General features: G+C 41.0%; 1 protein-coding gene across 1 annotated transcript in view; it reads left to right on the top strand.

Annotated features, from left to right (window-relative positions):
- HYDIN (HYDIN axonemal central pair apparatus protein) overlaps positions 1-21,575 on the top strand; it is a 285,840-nt gene that overhangs the window by 10,635 nt on the left and 253,630 nt on the right. Inside the window, 6 exon segments of the mRNA XM_087971902.1 lie at positions 226-425; positions 8,891-9,015; positions 11,041-11,242; positions 12,621-12,804; positions 16,512-16,611; positions 19,802-19,920. Of these exon segments, the coding sequence (XP_087828028.1) occupies positions 226-425; positions 8,891-9,015; positions 11,041-11,242; positions 12,621-12,804; positions 16,512-16,611; positions 19,802-19,920 (930 nt within the window).

Genomic DNA, 21,575 nt, shown 5'->3' with positions numbered 1-21,575 from the left:
TATTTATTTATTTATTTATTTTTGTCAATTTCTTACAAGATAATAGGTATAAGTAAAAACATAGTTATGAATACATGGATACATATAAGAAAAATAAAAATAAAATAAAAGAAACAATAGGACAGGGACGGTAGGCATGTTGGTGCGCTTATGCACGCCTCCTAGAGACCTCTTAGGAGGATCATGGAGAGATTTCTCATTTTTTCCATTCTTCTTTCTACCCAGGATTATTTCCATGAATTAACTTGCATTACTGAGAGGGAAAAATTCATTGTCCCTATCCGAGCAATTGGTGCCAGAGGCATTTTGGATTTCCCAGACCAACTGAATTTCTCCACATCTCCCGTCAAGTACAATACACAGAAAACCTTGCTTGTCCGGAACATTGGCAACCGAGAGGCCTACTACCAGATTGCCACCCAGAGGTGAGGTTTTGAATTTTCTCCCTAAGCCGAAAGGGTTAAGCAAGGGTAATTAATAGAGACCAGCAATAAGTCTGCCAGTGGTTTGGCTTTTTATCTTTCAGAGACTTGATAGATTTGTATATATAGAGGCACAGCACAGGCTTTCACCAGCTATAAAAATCCTCTCTTGAACTATGTTAGAAAGTGCCCGTCCTGATGTTCTCTTCTATCTGGTGTCTGGTGGCTTTGAGCAGCACTAAGCCTCCTCCAAAACAGTGGCTCTGCTCAAGTATTCCGGTGCGCCATGAATCAAAGTGAGTGTGCTTCTTGCTCACACTTGCCACCTTCCTTGCCACGCTCCTCTTGTAGGTCAACCCTCTTCTGTGCTTCCAGATGAGGCAAACAGTGGTTTATCACTAATGTAGCAACGAAAAGGGGGAAGAGATGTCAAGAGAAGAGTAAACTCCCCTCATGTGTCTGAATGAGGCTTCTTTGAAAACAGCTCCATCCTCTCTTGTGATTGTACCTTCTCTTTCTCGCCCCCCCCCCCAAGTTTTTTTATTTGTATTTTTTATACATCTCTTCATGTGAGCAATGTGATTCCAGATTACAATATTTATACATAGTTATAGTTACACTTTCAACTTTCTTAATTAATATCACTTCAAATTATTATCCATTCGCCTAATCTTTAGATAAATTTCCCTTTCATATTTCAATTCATTAATTCAGTATCAAAATCATTTCATCCTCAGATATATTTTCAATTCTTTATCCCCTATTATTTCCATTTTCAGCTTACCACCTATTTTATATTACCTTATGTATTGTTATCATCTATAACTTTCTCAAGAATAATATATAATTAGACAGTCAATGAAAAAAGGAGTAAAAGTAAAGTAAGATTAATACATTTAGGATCCACTTAGTATATACCCCCATCTACAATATATCTCATATCTATTCCAGAGATATTCATATAATCATTTCATATTTTTTCTTTGTTTCCAAAATTTCCCTATATAATTTTAATAAATTTTCATTCCCCTGCTTTTGGTTATAGTATAATTCATTCATTATAAATATTTTACATTCCCACATAATCCCTTCTAGTTCATTATATTTTCCATTTTTTCATATCCTTTGTATAATAAATTGTATTTTCTATTTCATGTATACCACAAATAAAATAAAATAAAATAAAAATAGAGTTAATTTCCCCTTTTACTTCCCTTTGACCAATTTCAACCTATAGCACTTATATAACTCTAATTCACACCTTTTAAACATAATTAATACTAGATTTTCACCCAAATCATATTTTCTATTTTCCTAATATCATTTAAATAGTCATTAGCATATTTTAGAATATGTATATATATATATATATATATATATATATATATATATATATATGTTTTCTGAGGTTCTCGGGTATTTGTATGTGGATCTTTGGTTATTCGGGTTTTCTCCCGCGTAAGATTGGAAGTATCTAGGCAACGTTTCGATGAAGTCTCATTCATCATCTTCAGGCTTCTGTCTTCAGCTCTGTGCTTCTCAGAGTGATGTGAGCTTGCAGCTGCTTCTTCCTTTTAACAGCTAGTGGGGTGTGACTTGATTGGGTGGGGCTTGGCTGTGTTCTGATTGGGTGGGGTGTGTTCTCATTGGTTGGGGGTTTGGCTGTGTTCTGATTGGTTGGGGGTTGGCCATGTTCTGATTGGCTGGAGGTGTGTTCTGTTCAGGTGGGGGCTTGGTTGTGCTCAGGTTGGTCTTAGTTACTGGGGGATTTGAACTGGTGAGCTGTGATCTTGCTGTTTGGCTTCGAGTTCGTGGTCGTGCTGCATCTTCATGGTGGGGGTCAGTTCGCTTCATGTATGGCTCAGAGGGTTTGAAGTGGGTAGTGATGCAGCTGCAGTGCGGCTTCTGGTCTGTGGTCGTGTCTCATCTTCTGTGTGGGTGTGAGTCTGCTTTTTACGTGGAAGTGTGGTGGTGGCATCTTGTGTGGCCCTCGTGGGTGTGGGTCTGGTGTCATTCATCATGTTAGGTACTCGTCTGTTCATGAGGCGGGTTTCCAAATGGCTGGTAAGCGGGAGGTGTCATCTCTTTTATTCATGCTGTGTGGGCGTTTTTCTATCTCTATGGCTTCTCTGATTATTCTGTTGTTGAAGTGTTCGGTTTTGGCGATAGTTCTGGTATTTTTAAAGTCAATCTCATGTCCTGTGGCTTTGAGGTGTTGGACCAGGGAAGAGGTCGGTTCTTCTTTTTGATTGAGTTCTTATGTTCTTCAACACGTGCACTTATTCTTCTGTTAGTTTGTCCAATGTATGTGGTGGGGCAGGCGGTGCAAGGGATTTCGTATACTCCTTGGTTTTCTAACTCGATTTTGTCTTTAGGGTTTCTTAGGATGGTGGATATTTTTCTGTTTGTGCAGAATGCTGTTTTAATGTTGTGTTTTTGGAGGATCTTGCTGATTTTGTCTGTAGTGCCTTTTATATATGGGAGGAGGGCTTTGCCGTTCTCTTGTTCTCTGTCTTGGATTTTGGTTGGGGTTTCTTTTTGGATTAGGTGGGTAATCTTCTTTCTTTGGAATCCATTGGCTGTTAGTACGTTGGTGAGAGTGTTTAGTTCGGTTTTTAGGTGTTGTTCATCAGCTAAGCATTTTGTTCTGGAGATGAGTGTCTCAGCTACGGAATTGATCTGTGCTGGGTGGTGGTGTGAGAGTGCGTGTAGATAGCGGTTTGTATGTGTTTTCTTCTGGTAGATGGTGTGTCCTAGGGAGCCATTGGGTTTTTGTATACCAAGACATCTAGGAAGGAAGTTGATTGTTAGCTTCTGTTTCCATGGTGAATTGTATTTTGGGGTGTAGGCTGTTGAGGTGTGTGAGGAAGTTGTTCAGTTTTTCTTTCCGTGTGGCCAGATTATGAAGGTGTCATCTACGTATCTGAGCCAGAGTTTGGGTTTGTGATCATATTTTCTAGAGCTTGTGTTTCAAAGTGTTCCATGTAGAGGTTTGCGATGACAGGTGAGGGGGTGATCCCATGGGTGCTCCTTCTATTTGTTTGAATTTTTGTCCCCACCCAATCAAGTCACACCCCCACTAGCAGTTAAAAGGAAGAAGCAGCTGCAATCTCACATCACTCTGAGAAGCACAGAGCTGAAGACAGAAGCCTGAAGATGATGAATGAGACTTCATCGAAACGTTGCCTAGATACTTCCAATCTTACGCGGGAGAAAACCCGAATAACCAAAGATCCACATACAAATACCATGAGAACCTCAGAAAACAAATATTGCACCTCTACGGGAGGAAACCCACCATCTGACCAGGACTTATGAAAAACTTGAAGTCCAAAGAGCTTCCATCTTATGTGACCTCGCATTCCTATGCAACTGCCGAGATCAAAATTTAATTCCCACAAGCTTCCAATTGAAATTCCACACCAACACAGCAGCCACCAAACGCATCCTAAAAAGAACAGAATTGGCCCTAATTAGAAATGAACTTCACACAAAAGATTTCTCCTAGACCAAATCAACAAAGATCTCCTCACACTTCACCTCAGACTCAGCAACAAGATTCACCCCTTACTTTGGGACAAATCCAAACAACTCGCTGTCTGGAGAGCCGAAACACAGACCACCCTCAAGACAGACACACACACCAACAAACTCAGAAAACTACAACAACGCCAGAAACCAACTCCTCCCCCTCACAGCCACACATGAAACAAACAGTGCACAACATCTCAGACAAGATCCTCACCGAAGCCGAAACCAAGGTCCTTTCAAAAGGATTCAACTTTGCTGTCGCTCCCAAACACATCCCCACAGAAACCATCATATGCGGAGTTGAAACCAGCCTGACCAAAACCAACCCTGATGATGCTAATAAAATGAGACTCGAAATCACCAACATCCTCTGCACTAGCAAACCACCCAAAAGCAACTTATCCAAAGAAGAACAAACTGCACTACGTAACCTGAAAGAAGACACCAGCATAATAATCCTACCAGCAGACAAGGGCAAGCGACAGTGGTTATGAACACATCTGACTACCAAACCAAGTTAACCAACCTACTCCTAGACCCCACATACAAACCCCTAAAGACAGACCCCACCACCTACCTAGAAAAAAACACCAGATCCAAAATAAAAGCCTCCCCATCAGTGAAGAAATCCAGCAAAGAATCATACCCACAGAAAAATCATCCAGATGCCCTAAGCTTTATGGTCTCCCCAAGATACGCAAAGAAGGAACTCCACTTAGACCAATAGTCAGCTCTATAGGCTCACCTCTACAAAACCTAGCCAAATTTCTCGCCAAACAACTACAGCCCTATGCAGAATCCATCAACTCACACGTAAGAAACTCATTCCAGTTCATCGAGATCATAAAGAAACAAAACTTACAACCCAGCGACCTACTAGTGAGCTTCGATGTCATATCCCTCTTCACCCAAGTGCCAATAAAAGAAGCCTTGACAGCCATCCAAAACAAATACAACCCCCCCCCAGCACATCCTAGATCTGACCAACCACTGTCTATCCAATACATACTTCACCTACAACGGACAAAAATACAAACAAATAGAAGGAGCACCCATGGGATCACCCTCTCACCTGTCATCGCAAACCTCTACATGGAACACTTTGAAACACAAGCTCTAGAAAAATATGATCACAAACCCAAACTCTGGCTCAGATACGTAGATGACACCTTCATAATCTGGCCACACGGGAAAGAAAAACTGAACAACTTCCTCACACACCTCAACAGCCTACACCCCAAAATACAATTCACCATGGAAACAGAAACTAACAATCAACTTCCCTTCCTAGATGTCTTGGTATACAAAAAACCCAATGGCTCCCTAGGACACACCATCTATCAGAAGAAAACACATACAAACCGCTATCTACACGCACTCTCACACCACCACCCAGCACAGATCAATTCCGTAGCTGAGACACTCATCTCCAGAACAAAATGCTTAGCTGATGAACAACACCTAAAAACCGAACTAAACACTCTCACCAACATACTAACAGCCAATGGATTCCAAAGAAAGAAGATTACCCACCTAATCCAAAAAGAAACCCCAACCAAAATCCAAGACAGAGAACAAGAGAACGGCAAAGTCCTCCTCCCATATATAAAAGGCACTACAGACAAAATCAGCAAGATCCTCCAAAAACACAACATTAAAACAGCATTCTGCACAAACAGAAAAATATCCACCATCCTAAGAAACCCTAAAGACAAAATCGAGTTAGAAAACCAAGGAGTATACGAAATCCCTTGCACCGCCTGCCCCACCACATACATTGGACAAACTAACAGAAGAATAAGTGCACGTGTTGAAGAACATAAGAACTCAATCAAAAAAGAAGAACCGACCTCTTCCCTGGTCCAACACCTCAAAGCCACAGGACATGAGATTGACTTTAAAAATACCAGAACTATCGCCAAAACCGAACACTTCAACAACAGAATAATCAGAGAAGCCATAGAGATAGAAAAACGCCCACACAGCATGAAAAAAAGAGATGACACCTCCCGCTTACCAGCCATTTGGAAACCCGCCCTCATGAACAGACGAGTACCTAACATGATGAATGACACCAGACCCACACCCACGAGGGCCACACAAGATGCCACCACCACACTTCCACGTAAAAAGCAGACTCACACCCACACAGAAGATGAGACACGACCACAGACCAGAAGCCGCACTGCAGCTGCATCACTACCCACTTCAAACCCCTCTGAGCCATACATGAAGCGAACTGACCCCCACCATGAAGATGCAGCACGACCACGAACTCGAAGCCAAACAGCAAGATCACAGCTCACCAGTTCAAATCTCCCAGTAACTAAGACCAACCTGAGCACAACCAAGCCCCCACCTGAACAGAACACACCTCCAGCCAATCAGAACACAGCCAAACCCCCAACCAATGAGAACACCCCCCACCCAATCAGAACACAGCCAAGCCCCCACCCAATCAAGTCACACCCCACTAGCAGTTAAAAGGAAGAAGCAGCTTCAAGCTCACATCACTCTGAGAAGCACAGAGCTGAAGACAGAAGCCTGAAGATGATGAATGAGACTTCATCGAAACGTTGCCTAGATACTTCCAATCTTATGCGGGAGAAAACCCGAATAACCAAAGATATATATATATATACATACATACATACATACACATACACATACACATACACACACACACACACACACACACACACACACACACATATATATATATATATATATATATATATATATATATATATATATATATATAAATATAAATATAAATAAATAAATATAAATATAAAATAAAGTTTTTGCACGTATTTATATGTATGGTATTCAGCTTTGTTCGGGTATTTTCCCACGTCGTTATAGTTACGCTCTTAAAGTTGTAGCAACGTTTCGGCAGAATCTCATCTGCCATCATCAGGCTTCAACGTTGCTACAACTTTAAAAGCACAACTATAACGACGTGGGAAAATACCCGAACAAAGCTGAATACCATACATGTAAGTACCCGCAAAAACTTAAGAAAATAAAGATAGATAGATAGATAGATAGATAGATAGATAGATAGATAGATAGATGATAGATATAGATCTTTGGTTATTCGGGTTTTCTCCCGCGTAAAATTGGAAGTATCTAGGCGACGTTTCAATGAAGTCTCATTCATCATCTTCAGGCTTGTGTCTTCAGCTTTGTGCTTCTCAGAGTAAGAGAGTTCTCTTTACTTTGAGAAGCACAAAGCTGAAGACACAAGCCTGAAGATGATGAATGAGACTTCATCAAAACGTCACCTAGATACTTCCAATTTTACGCAGGAGAAAACCGAATAACCAAAGATCCACATACAAATACCCGCGATAACCTCAGAAAACAAATATATATATATATATATATATGGTATTTAGGTTTCTTCGGGTATTTTCCCACGTCGTAATATTTGTGCTTTTATTATAGCGACGTTTCGGCAGAATCTCATCTGCCATCCTCAGGCTTGTGTATTGGGTTCTTTTTAATCTTGTGTGTCAGGCTTAGCAGCCGTTTTTTGTTTGGATTTGGTGCTGGCTTTCTGCTTTATTTGAATGGTTTTTTCCTCATCTTGATTGGCTAGGAGTCTAGGTCTATTTTTATTGGTCTTCGAGTTGCTGTGTTCTTGATTGGTTGGCAACATTGTGTTTTGTGCATTGGGGTTTCTTAGTGCAGCTTGGTTTCTTGTGAATGGCCGATAATTATTTATTATATTATTATAAATCTCTATACCACAATCCAGGCAAGCACCTGGACACAAACAACCCCCCCCCCCAATACCTCCAGCCCAAACACGCACCAGCCAGCTACCCAAATGAAACCTAGCTTCCTAATAAATAATTATTGGCCATTCGCAAGACCAATAAAAACAGAATGGAATGGAAAAGTCCTAGTTTAAGCCCCCAAAAGCTGGCTAAAGTTGGGGCTAATTGGATCTGTTAAGAGAGTTAGGGCAAGCAATGGAGAACCATTTCTTCCAGGCCCCTTTATTCCCAAGCAGAACAAACCTGAGGCATTCCTTCCCAAGCAAAACGACAACCCAGCGATTCATAGTTCACATTTAAGAAGAGGTCCTGTAGCTCTTTTGAGAGAGGGTCCCTCGTTTGCTACCTTGCTTGAGATAGCCAAAGGAAATAATCTGCAGGTGAGCCAAAGAATAAATTCAGCTGAATGTCCTGTTCTGATGGGCAGATGTGAGCATGAATGCATGATATATCTCTGGCCAGTTTGGATTGCAATGAAGTTAAAATATAATGAAATTGTAATGAAAAATGAAGCTTCCAGAGGCTATGGCTAGACTTCCAGGCTGTAGCACAGAAGCATTTATACCTTCACAGTAACAGAACTTGCAGTGTGCTGCCCTCACTGGAAAAGTTGGGATATGTGCAGAGCTACTGTATGCCTTGAAAATCACCGATGTTGAACTATGTAGCACAGTCAAACATGAGCACAAGAAATGTCTCATGACATTTGTATAATGTATGTGATAAAATGCTTTGTGTTACTGCTATAAAATATTTTGTAAAATTTGGATTTTGGACATATCTATAAATTAGCCCTTGTTTTTAAAAGATCCTACAGTGCAGTGTTTTGCTCATTTAGTGGCTATAAAGAGAGAATTTTAGTAGTAGATAGAAAGGGAAAAACTATGATTGCATCCTGGTTTGTATCTGTGGGGACTGCTGTGTAAAACTATATGGAAGTAAAACAGGGAAGGGTGCTGTGGATGAGGTGGGAAGACAGGTTTGTTTTTTGCACCAATCTGAATGAAACCATTGTTTCAGGGTGAGAAGAGAAGAAAAGTTCTCGTAGGACTCATCTACTGTCGATTTCACTTCCAGCCACCATTTGTTTGATGTATAATTTAATCGGGTAAACCTGGTCATAATAAGGGATGTTGCTTCTTTGCATTACAGACCCTTTTCTGTCAAACCCTCCATTGGGACTCTTGGAGTAAATGAAACCACACAATTCACTATTGACTTTTATCCAGAAAAAAGTGGCAACCACTGTAAAGACCTTGTTATACATTATGATACAGGTGAGAACAGGGAAATCATATATTTTTTTCATTTATGTAATCCTGAGATTTCAGAGACTTTGGATCCTAGCAGTGCATCCTACATTTATTCCTTTTTTAGTGCATAATACTAAAGTGACCTATGATTAACTTGCATTGCTGAATGAGATTTTCCTTGCAGCTGATGATACTGTAGATAAGCCACTCCCTATGAAAGAGAAACCCTACCACCTACTCTGAGAACTGTTAGGGAGGAGATGTCTTCACCCTCTTCCTCTTACACAATATACCAGCACTGACCTGCCTCTTATTCCTCTGGAATGCACCCTTTTCCTCCAGGAAATTCAGAGTACAGGTAGTCCTTGATTTACGACCATTTTGTTTAGTGACCGTTCAAAGTTACAACAGCACTGAAAAAATGACTTATGACATTGTCAACTGTCTCACCAGTGAACCCGAAATAAGGAAACACTCTCGGGAGCTTTGAATTTCCCAAAGTAAAACTTTCTTAGATACACCATTTTGGTACTGAAGAATCAAAACGAGCTGTGGTTTCCCATGCAAATGCTTGCTTAGTTAAACAACAGCTTCCTTTCTCCCCACCCTTGAGATGTTCTTGTGTTATGGGAAGAGTCCATCTCTTTCTCAAGCACCTGCAGGTGTGATCTTGATGGTTGCCAGGCTCTCACAGTCTACACACACATTCTCAGGATTGTATTTCCCCCTTTCCTCCCCCAGTTCATTGGTAGTTGAAAAGGTTTGAAAAGGGCAAAGCAGTTGAATTTTGATGGACTGCTTTTCACACTTACGACCATTGCTGTATCCCCCTGATCATGTGGTCAAAGTTCAGATGCTTTGCAACTGACTCATAGTTATTTTTTTTAAGTAAAAGTTTTATTAATTTTAACAACAAACAAAAAACACATAAAACATAAAACATAACATAAAAACATCTGCTTCTGACAAGCAAAGTCAATGGGGGAGCCAGATTCACTTAATTATGTTACTAATTTAACAACTGCAATGACTGGGGCAAAAAAGTTTGTAAATGAGGCACAACTCACTTTACAAGTGTCCTGCTTAGCAATGAAAATTTTGGGCTCAATTGTGGTTGTAAGTTGAGGAGTACCTGCACTACATTCCTTCACTTCAAGAGAATCCTTTAGTTACTTAGGGTTTCTCCCAGAGCAGGGATGTCAAACTCGTGACGACCTGTTGTCGTCACATGATGTATCTCAATTTTTTCTCCTTTACTAAACTGGGAGGGCTGCGAGTTTGACACCCCTGCCCCAGAGTATTGCACATTTTGCTCTTGTTTGATCTTGGATGGGGTTTCTGGGGAGGGTAACAAAGGGGTTGAATTGCCTCCATTTCTATATAATGTGTTTGACAGTGGATTTTTGGTGATCTTTTCAAGTTTCATGAGCAACAACAACTGTTTTTCAAAATCTCAAAAAATTTGCTTTTTTTATCAATGACACATTGCTACATTCCTGTGTTGTGTGAAGATCAGACTTTGATAATCCATATTCAGAATGCTGTTCTTTAAATAAATCAGAATCTCCCACACTCACACCTGATTATCACCCCATTGATTAAAACAACTGACACTAATTTCCCCTTCAGATGAACTGAAAATCCTAGAACAGGGGTGTCAAACTAGTGACTCACACCCACCCCAGCTCCACAAAGGGGAAAAATGTTGGGAAATGTCACGTGACAGCAACGTGATGCTGCGAGTTTCACAACACTATCCTAGAGGTTCACTTACTTACACAAGCATAATGTTTTTGACTTATTTAATTAAATTCTCTATTTATTTTTAGGATGTGTGTGTGAATGTTTTCAGTCATATTTGTGCAGAAATATTAAAAATTCAAAAGGTTTCACAAATTTGGTTGTCCTAACAAACTAATTTAAAGAATATGGTTCTTTGCTTGAATTACTATAAAATAAAATAATGTTTTGTGAAATTAAATCAAATGCTTTTTACAAAAGATAGACATAGCTAACATAGTTGATTTAAAAATTTTCTGACCTTCCAAGGAGAAGACATTCATGTCAATTTATATGGAGCTGCTACAGATGTCAATGTGAGATTGGATAAGAATTCCTTGACAATCGAGAAGACTTATATCACTTTAGCCAACCAGAGGTCTGTAGTCATACACAATTGGAGTGATATCATTGCACATTTTCAGTGGAAAGCATTTGCAACACATGAAAAGGAAGAAGAGAAAAAACAGATGTAAGTTTGGAATGAGACATTTTTTTTGAGTAATGGACCAGGAGTACATTTTTGTGCACACTAAACTATTTCTTAAATTTGTTGCAAATTTTACAACACATAACAGTTTATAATAATATAATTTTTATGTTTTATTTTTATCCAATTGCAGAATTCTATATTTCTTCCTATTTTATTCTATCATATTCATTTCAACACTCTACTCACTTTCAGCCTGTTGGGTGAAAATTTTCTTTATTTAGAAGCAGCTTTGTTTTTTTCCTGCAAATAATGGCTGAATAATTACTAGCCTTAAAAATATGACAAAAATGTACTTCATTTTATAGAGAGCCAGACATTTTTATCTTGATATTCTAAAATGTCACTAAAGAATAATTCTTCACAAGTATAGGGAGAAAAATAATCCGGAAAGGCTTTTTCAAAGGCAACACATCATTGTTTAAAAGTTTACATTTTTTTTAGTTTCACACTTTGGAGGCTGATGATTGGTTCAATGAGGGCAGGATCCTAAGCAGATGTGTTCCTGCAAGGGAAAAGAGCGCTCAAAGATTAGAAAGAATGGTTTGGTGATCATTTCTGCTAGTTCCGGGCCAGGGAGTCTTGAATTTGTTTAAATTAGCTAAGTGTGGTCTGTGATTGTAATAAAGATTGATTGATTGAGAATCATAGAATCAAAATCATAGAGATAGAAGAGACTTAATCTAGACCAGGGCTGTCAAACTCCTGGCCTATGGGCCAGATGCATCATGCGCTGGTCAGGCCCATGCTTGGTTTAGTGAAGGGGGGGAAGTCCCAATAGGTCACATGATGCCGCCGTGATGATGTGAGTTTGACACCCGTGATCTAGACCAACATCCTGTTTAGGGCAGGAATTCTTATAACCTCATTTTTTTTCTTGTGTGGGGTTTTGTTTGTATGCCATTCTGCCCACCCTACTTCCTTATACGAGAGCTCTTTTAATCTAATGGCTAAGGTGCTGGACTAGAGAAGAGACATCTGAATCCTGACTCTTTTAGGCTTGGCGACCGACTGAGTTGGCCTCAGGAGAAAAACTGCATGAATTTGTCCCCAGGCCTGCCAGGAGCCAAGGTGCCTCTATGGCACAAACAAAACTCCACGCAGAACTCATTTCACAGAATTACCCATTCTTCCTGGACAGGTTTCTCCTATAGAATTTCAGGTCAATGGAAACACATACCAGTTTATCAAACTCTGCTATCCTATGGTCACTTCCTCACAGGTCCTGTCCTTATCACACCTTTGACTATTATGAATGCGATGATCCTCATGGTGTCTGTCCCCTTTGCTTCTTAACCAAGCATTCTTTGGAGTCTGTTACAAAATACAACATTTTATCTCTTTCTTCGCGGGGCTCTAGGATGTGTCAAACCCTGCAGGCTGAACAAAACAGTGTGCTTGATCAGCTTCTGGTGGAATGTAACATGAATCCAGCACTTCGTGAGCATCTCTCTATTGTCACCCGTACCTTTGAGAACCGACGGGCAACTGTCCATGAAGATGTAATGCTCTTCAACAATAAAGTCTTTTCCATTGAGCCTCTGGTGAGAAATTCCGTAGGACAGGGGAGTGGGGGGTAAGCAAGGGAATAGGTTGGTAGAATTTTTTTAAGTGCTTTAGATGCCTTTTATGTAGAACAGAGCCTTCATTAGTGACCTGAGGGCTCAGATGTGAAACTTGAAGGAGAGGCAATCCTTCAAATGCCCAGGGGTGTATGTGTGATATGTCAAACACCAGCGAAATCAGGAGAGTCAGGCAGTTCAAATGTGTATAAAGATTTATTGTAAGCTTAAGCTCTTTACAAGAATCCAAACTACTAATGGTTCAGTGAAATTAGCAGGAGTTAAGAATAGAAAGGAATTCACGGTTGGCTGAACTTAAATCTCTTGTAGGCACAAAGGGATTCATGAGTGATGACGCATTTGACCCCTCTCTCAGGCTCAGCCTGGTCATCTCCTACAGGCTGGCCCTTTTCATTTAGTAAACACCTGTTTGAAGCTCTTTATCAGAGCTTAAGCAGGACAATAGATTGGATAGACTGAGATTTGTTCCCAACAAGCAAAAATAGTGATGTCTGTCCTACTCACCTTGGTTTAGAAGGGGTTTAAGCTTACTTAAAGTAACATACTAAGAGCTTCAGAGTGTTTTTGGATCCATTGTTGCAGTTGGGAGTCAAATTATTTGTGGCACATGATCTTTTAACCAGCTTAGGTCTGATGATGTCCTGTAACCCTGAATGAATGGAGAGAGCATTGGGATGGCCTTCATCCTTTTCAATTAATTAAAGGCTGTTTTTGATGGGCTAGCTAGATTGCTGACAATAGCTGGTAAAGATTGTTACATTTTGCCAATACCCTGCTGCATCTTTTATTCTTAACATTATATTTTGTTAGTTTTTAAATTCTTGATGTGTTTCTGTACTAATAACACTCAATGGGTAAGTCTACTTATCCATTGAGTGTTATTAAAAGTATTCTCTATAACATAGAAATCCAGGTTCATTGTGTTGGTCTGATTGTCTTGCTTTTAAATTGTAGAGCCACAGATTTCAACAATAAAAATTTAAAAATAAATAAAAAACATCAGTAAACAAAATTATCCTCATTTTATCCTAAAATGAGGACTAATAGACCGAGAAACAGTTTCTTTTCCAAGGCAATAATTGTCTTGAATCAAACAGTACACTTGTGATTTAGTTCTATGTATAAAGTGGCATTTATAAACTATCTAACTTAATATATGTTTTAAATAGGTTTTAGTTTTTAATTATTATTATTATTATTGTTACTTTAATTATTTTACTTTTTAAATACTGTGTAGAATGATTGTGATGTGGTGTTTGGGGCACTTGGCTGGAGTAGCTTTCAGTAAAGGTATTCTATTCTAAAATTATTTCACAAAGCCTTAGAAAGTGTTATGATTATGTAGTTCTGATTTTCCAAGAGCACTTCAATCTTTGCAACAAAGGCAAGATACATTAAAAAAAAATCCAGTCTGGAGTTTATGATATGCTTGGCCCCAAAGTTCAGGGCTCCTTTCATAGGATTAAGAATGTGATGTTTAATGTTAAGAGAATACTGTTCACAAATAACAGCATTCAGGAGTGTGGCCCTGGCAGCCTCATCTTCGTCTTAACCAGGTATTTTAGTCTTGGTGGTAAGAGGATTTTTTATTATTATCCATAAGAGGTACTGTATGTCTTGGGGTTAGAGTTATCCATTCCCAGTTTATTTTCTTTGAATGCTTTCCTTTTCTCTCAAGGCTGAGATTCATAAGTGGTTGTAGAGGGGCCACACACCAGCATCATAGGACTGGTTCACTGCCCTGGGCATTGGGGTAATGGGCATCCATAAACCCAAATAGCCGATCTAGAAGTGTTATGCCAACAATAGGCTGATGTATTTAGCACTGAGCTGGGACAATACAAAGGGACACCCATTTCACTCAACCTCAATCCAGCAGTAACTCCAATCCGATTAAAACCATGCAGGGTTCCCTTTGCATTGAAGCCTAAAATTGATGCAGAACTAGACAAGCTGGTACAGCAGGGAGTACTCAACCTATGAACTGTACCCATTGGGAGACTCTTATAGTGACTCCAGTTAAGTCTAACAAGGATGTTTGCATCTGTGCAGACTACAAGTGCACCATAAACAAGGCACTACAGCAGCATGCTTACTGTGATGACACGGGGCATGGCACAAAGGCAAAACAGTCAATGTATCCTGCCACTGCGCCTCCTGAATCCTGACTGGAAAGTCCACAGGGTCCTCAGTGGCTGCGAACCACTCCAACGGGATCACCATCCAAGGCAGAATTTTGTCCTCCCTTCGGGTATACTCGGACTTCTGGGACAATGCATCAGTGCGCTGATTCCACCCACTCGGAACATAGGTCACCCAGAAATCAAATCAGGTGAAACACAGTGACTATCACATCTGAAGCTGGATCAGTGTCCGGGCTGTACGTAAGTGTTCCAGGTTGCAGTGGTCCATCTGAACCTCGACCTGGTGGCGAGCCCCCTCCAGATGGTGGCATGTCTCAAAAGTGACCTTAACCGCCAATAGCTCCTTGTCCCATATTATATAATTGTGCGCTGGAGCCAACAGCTTCTGACAATAATAGGCGCATGGGAACAAGGTGCCTGCGGTGGCATAGGCCTGGAGGAGCACCGCCCCAACGGCCACATCAGAGCCATCCGTTTCCACCGCGAACGGCTGGAATGGATCAGGGTGTTTGAGGATGGGCTTGGAGGCTTCCTGCTCCTCAGCACCTGCACTAGGAAGAGGATGAGAGCAGATGCCAAGAACAATGTTTCATCAGGCCATGTTTCAGGCCAAGTCTGCTCCTGGAGAGCTGGCTGGCTTGTTCTAGCCTCTCTGCTTCCTTGGGGATTGGGGAATGGGCTTCCATGGATTTTATTACAGATACTTCTTGGGTTTCAACCATTGGTTCAGTGACCACTCAAAGTTATGGTGCTAAATGAATGGTACTTGTGATGGGTTCCCTTAGTTCTGGCTGCCACAGTGTTCCTGCAATCAGGTGATCATGGTTTCTGAATTTTGCTTAATGGCCCATGCGGCCCTTGTTTAATGATGGCAACCAAGACAGCCAGAATTCCCATTGCTAAATGATGTGGCCATGTGCCAACACACTTTCTAATTGCATTGGAATCCAGTCTTTTCCAGTGGATCACTACTTGTGCTTCAGGTCTTCCTCCCCTGCTTTTAACAACCTAAAACTCCCAGCAAAGCCCTGAAAGTTGCCCGCCCTTCCAGGAAAAAGAGGGCTCTCCCGAACAAGTGAGAGGGCAGCAGGAAGGCTGCCAAGTTGCTTGATTTGCTAGGTGAGGCAACTTGTGTTTCAATTAAGCCATATGGTTTTATTGTTTGGAAATATACAGTATATATTTCTGGTTTCTAATTCAGATATATGGTTGTGCAGAATGGTTTTTGAGTACAGAAAGCGAACCTGCAGAGCAACAAACAAAAGCCTTTGTTTGAGTAAGACTGTTCTCACATTCTTTTCAGACATTATCCAAGTCTAAGAAGAAGCAGGAAGATTCAGTTGCGCTCTTTGCTGCATCATTTAGTTTAAAAAGTTTCTTTTGGCTTCTTTTCAGTCCCTTTTGTCATCCAGAATAATATTGGTAGCAATTGTAAGTGTCTGTTCTGGAATTTTAGAAAACAGAGCTGAAAGACAGACATTCTTGAGCTTTCATATTCATTGTCTTTATTCTACCTTTCTTTAGGAGGGAGATGTTTGGCCCAATTCTACAACTGAAATCAGTGTGATGTTCAGGCCACAAGAAGCTGGGATGTATCTTCAGACGGTCTACTGTGATATTACGGGTATAACCTTAAATACATATTCCTATTTTAGGATACAGGTGATTTCAGTTTCCCAGTCTTGTGAAAGCTGGTCCTGATATCCTGATCCTCAATTACAATAAACACAAGAATTTATTTCAGTCATAATTAAATAGAAGCCTATGGCAGGAGTTACAAACCTTGGTAACTTTAAGATTTGTGGACTCCCCGAGGAATTCTGGGAGTTGAAGTCCACAAGTGTTAAAATTGCCAAGGTTGGTGACCTCTGGCCTATGGAATAGGATGACATATGTCATCTGCTCTTCTGGACAAAAGAAAAGCAGCAGCTCTGAGCATTTTTAATTCTCCTTTATTGAGAATCAAGCTGTCTGGTATGTAAAGCCTCTTTACTTTTTTTTAGCAGCCATTAAAGCTGGTAACAGCCCTTTTTATAGATCAATTTCATCTGAGATGCACAAGTCTTTCCAAGATGGAAGCCTTAACAGATTGTCTGTATGGGTTTCCAAAGATCCATTAAGAGTCTGTTCTATTATGCCGTTGTGAATTGGCATTGTATCCTACTGCCACTTGCCTAGCTGCAATTTGAGCAATAGGTATTAGACGCTGCACCAGTGGTGGTATTCTACCAGTTCGGCCCATTCTGGCATACCGGTAGTGCTGAAGATCAGCCGAGACCAAACCAGTTCTCTCTGAGGAGCTGCTATTGGGCCCACCCACCTGCCTGGGCTCCCATGCTGACCTTTATTCCCTGCTTTTGGAGTGCAGCTGCTTTGCGCTGCACAGCAGATTGCCGCGCGTCAGCTTCTGAAGCGACAGGGAGAGTGCAAGATTGCAGGAGGTGAGTCGGAAAGCCTGTGCGCCTGCGCAAAGTGTGTCTTTGGCACATGTGCGTGCACAAGGTGCGTGTGTGCACGCAAAGCGCATCCACCAAGCCACGCCCACCGCACTGGTGGTAAATTATTTTGAAACCCACCACTGCACTGCACCTTTAAAGCCACCCATTTGGTTTTGGTATGTGAGCTTAGTCTTGCCCCAACAATCTTCTGGAAAGCTCTTCAAACATGGTTTTAAAGCAACCTTGGGGAACCCATGGGAACAGGGAAACTGTGAGGTGGTTATATTGCATTTAGAATGTTGTCCATTCTCACACAGTAGTTGTTTATAGTTTTTTAACTTTTATAGTTTTTTAACTTTGATATATCTCTGCTCAGAGATATATTTGTGAGATGGGCAGCTTTAAAGCCTTGAAAACAAATAATAATTCTTAAGGCTACACCCAAGCCATAAATATTAAATTTTTTATGTGAACTCCTTAATACTAAAAGGCCAAACATTTGCCTAATTCAAAGAGCTTAATTGAGGCTTCCTTTTCCTTTTGAAGTTGAAAACCTCAAGTAGATATTCCTGATGCTAGAGGTCCCTCTTGTGGCGGCAAAATAACTTGTAAAATGAGGGTGAAGGTTCGTTCTCCGAGCTTGTGGGTTTTGTTAGCAGGCTAGGTAATATCGTCAGCGGTATTTAGGGGATGCCAGTGTTCTTCAGTTTATAAGGGCTTCAGATGTGGGTGTCAATTGAGGGTCTTGCGGTGGATTATGAGATGGCTCAGGTGTGAGTCATCTGTGAGAATCTTGTGATAGGTCTTTTGATGAGGTTACATCAGGTCAGGGTCATTGGGGGGATTTGTGTGGGTTGGTCGAGGATTGGTGCTGTCTCTGGTTGGCTGTCCAGTTGATTTGGATTCTAAGGGGTTCGTAGGCTGGTTGTAGCCCAATGTGTCTGTTGGTGGCATTGCTTGTGGAGTGCCAGGCTTCAGTGAACTCATGAGCGTGATGGGTGGTAGTGTGGCCAATGCTTTTTGTGTTGCTCCAATCAAACTGGTGCTGTTTGGTGTCCGGGTGGGTAGAGATTAAGGATTTGGGATCATGGCATTTGACTGCCAGCCAGTGTTCATGGATCCTGGTTTTTCATTGACGTGATGTTTGTCCCATGAAGAATTGATTACAGTTGATGTTGTAGATTGCGTTGTTTCTTTCATCCTTCTATATTTGTCTTTGGTTCTGGATGATTTCTGGCAGAGTGTGGCTGTGGGTTTGTGAGCTATTGTTTTTCCTAAGGATTGGAGGATTCTGGCTATCATGTAAAATTCATAAAAAGGAAGAAAAGAAAAATGGTGAAAGTAAAATAAAATCAAGAAAATACTGTTTTTGCTGAAAAATCCTTGCTATGTTAGCCAGATATAGAACATAGACTCATACAGGGAACTTGGAGGTCTTCTAGTCCAACCCCCTGGTTCCATCCTAGTCAAATGGCTGTCCTGTCTATTCTTGAAAATCTCCAGCAATCAAGCCCCAACAATAACTTGTAACTATCCTTGTCCCTATTACAAGTACTGTACATACATAGTTCTGAAATTATTTTAGCATGAAATTGGAAGTCCTAATATTAAAACAAAAGTTCAAGATTTCTAATGAGACACCCTTACGTGAATGAGCTTTAATTAAAACCTGAAATTTTACTTTGACTGACTTGAGTTCATCACTACCGATTGGAAAACCGTAGGCAGCTTTCAGAGCTAGGTGAGCTGTTGTGGCCAGTTAGATGCCTCTGCGAGAGGCTTTGCAAGCAGAGGCAGCACAGTGGTGGAATTGCCAGCCAGGAGATGGTTCTGGCTGACAAAAATTTTCTCTAGAGGAAGCAGAAATTGCTCCCTTGTGCTCTGGAAAAGCTGCTTCTCACAAGGAGACAACAGGAATTTAGTTTCTTTTTGCCAATGTGGTCGGACAGGCTCAGGAGAAAATCCCACTTGTCCCCTTTTGAGCTGCCATCTCGACTCCCACTGGTTATCCAGAATAGTTGCATTGACAAGTTCCTAAGCAAAGTGCCCACCAGAGATTGGAAACTTACCCACCCTCATTCCCAAAGGCACTGATTGCTGCTCATGCTCAAATTCCTGCCACCTCAGAAGAAGCCTTCACTAATCAGTTCAGGTAAAAAGGGCTGAAACTCAAATGTGAACATGCTAGTCCATGTATGACATGCCATATGATGAATAAATGAATAAATAGCAGAACTCCAAGGCAAGAGAGTGATGTGTACACAGCTAGGGGCAAAGCTCAATGCCTCCACTTTCTGATCTTGTTTGTTCTGTCACATATTGTTTAAAGAATTGTGCCACCATTAATTTCCTGAAGATGAGTTATCATTTCTACAGGCCGAGAAACCAGGCTCCCTTTACGTATCAAGGGGGAGGCAATAGGCCCCAAGCTACTTTTCAACTTTGATCAGCTGGACGTTGGGAAAATTTTTGTGGGATCATCTCACAGTTATGAGGTAAGTTCAGTTGTTACAGTGGGGTCCTGGGTACTCTCTGAGCGTGGTTGTTTGCTTGCAGATGTTTCTTTACCTGATTAGATAACATCAGCAATGCTAGGGATTGTGGGGTTCACTCGCTCATTGTATATACCGTAATAGCTTGTCTTGCCAGTGCTGGATGAGGGTATTGTTTTCTGTTTGACTGTTTGACTGGTATTAATCCCTGCTTATCTGGATATTGGCTTCTTGTTTCCTTTCTTGCGTTTTATTGCCCATTTTGAATGTTGTGTAAATGTGGTTTGTCTTTCTTTGTGTCTGTAGAGGCTGATTTGTCTGAATGCCACGCTTCTGGGAATTCCCTAGAGTTTTTGGATTTAGCTTGGTCTAGGACAGGGGTGTCCAAACTCAAGGCCTGCGGGCCAGATGCAGCCCATGGGGTGCTTAGATCTGGCCCGTGGGCCCACTCTGGAAACAGCAAAGGACTGGCCCGCGGTGCCTCTGCCAGTGAAAATGGAGTTTGGGGAGGCTGTGCATAGTCTCCCCAAACTCCATTTTCCCTGGCAGAGGGCTGCAGAAGGCTGTTGTAGCCAAAACTAGAGCCCAGATGTGCCATCATAGCCGAAAATGAAGCCTCAATGAGTGATGTCGATCTGGCCGAGCCCTCCCCCCCCCCCGGCCATGCCTGACCCCCCGAAGTCAAATACAACACCCTAGGTTCTAGGATCAATAAGATTCTCTTTCTTCTTACAATGTGTTGATCAAGTTTGTAGAGGAAATTCAGGAAATTTAAATGAAAAATTAGCAGAAGAATAGTAGTTATTTCCCTTTTAAAGTGCTGAGTTCTTTCTTCCTGTCTGTCTTTCACTCTTTTCTTTCACGCCTTTCCTCACTATTGAGCTTAAGTATTATTTGCCCATCTTTAAACCAACCAAGCGTTATTATAAAATTGACTGCCTTCATTGTCCTCCCTCCTTAGATCTGTTCTAAGTCACTGCTAGATGCTCTTCCCTTGCTTGTGAGTCTGTCAGTAGATTCCTTTATCTAATTGCTTGTCAAAATTAGATCCTGTCTCAATTTAAGTGGGTCAGCGGAACAAGCAATCCTCGCTTGTATCCATAATTCTGCTCAAAATTTCTGTTGCTAAGCAATGTGATTGTTAAGTGAGTTGTGCTCCATTTTAACATCTTTTTTGCCCTGGTTGTTAAGCAAAGCACTATAGTTGTTAAGCGAATTGTGTGGTCGGTAAATGAATCCAATGTTTACCCATTGATTTTGCTTGTCAGAAGCCCCTAGGAAGGTTGCAAATGACTGCCCCAACGGATGTTGCAACCATTGCAAAAAAAGGCCGGTTGCCAAGCACCTGAAGTTCAATCGTATGATTGTGAGGATGCTACCACAGTCATAAGTATGAGGACGGGTCATAAGTCACTTTTTTCAGTGTTGTCATAACTTTGAACAGTCATGAAAGGAATGGTTGTAAGTTGAGGACTTCCTGTACACACTGTGTGCACAATTATTAGGCAAGCTGTATTTTGGAGGATTAATTTTATTATTGAACAACTATAGTGCTCTCGGTCAATCCAAAATGTTAATAAACCTCAAACCTGAATATTTAAGAAAGTAAAAGTGAGGTTATGGATTTCTTAGGAGAATATCTATATGTGCACAATTAT

This window comes from Notechis scutatus, chromosome 9, assembly GCF_049901735.1.
Source record: "Notechis scutatus isolate UNSWTSFEM ecotype Mainland chromosome 9, rNotScu1.2, whole genome shotgun sequence".
NCBI lineage: Eukaryota > Metazoa > Chordata > Lepidosauria > Squamata > Elapidae > Notechis > Notechis scutatus.
This window is presented reverse-complemented; position numbering and strand designations above follow the sequence as displayed.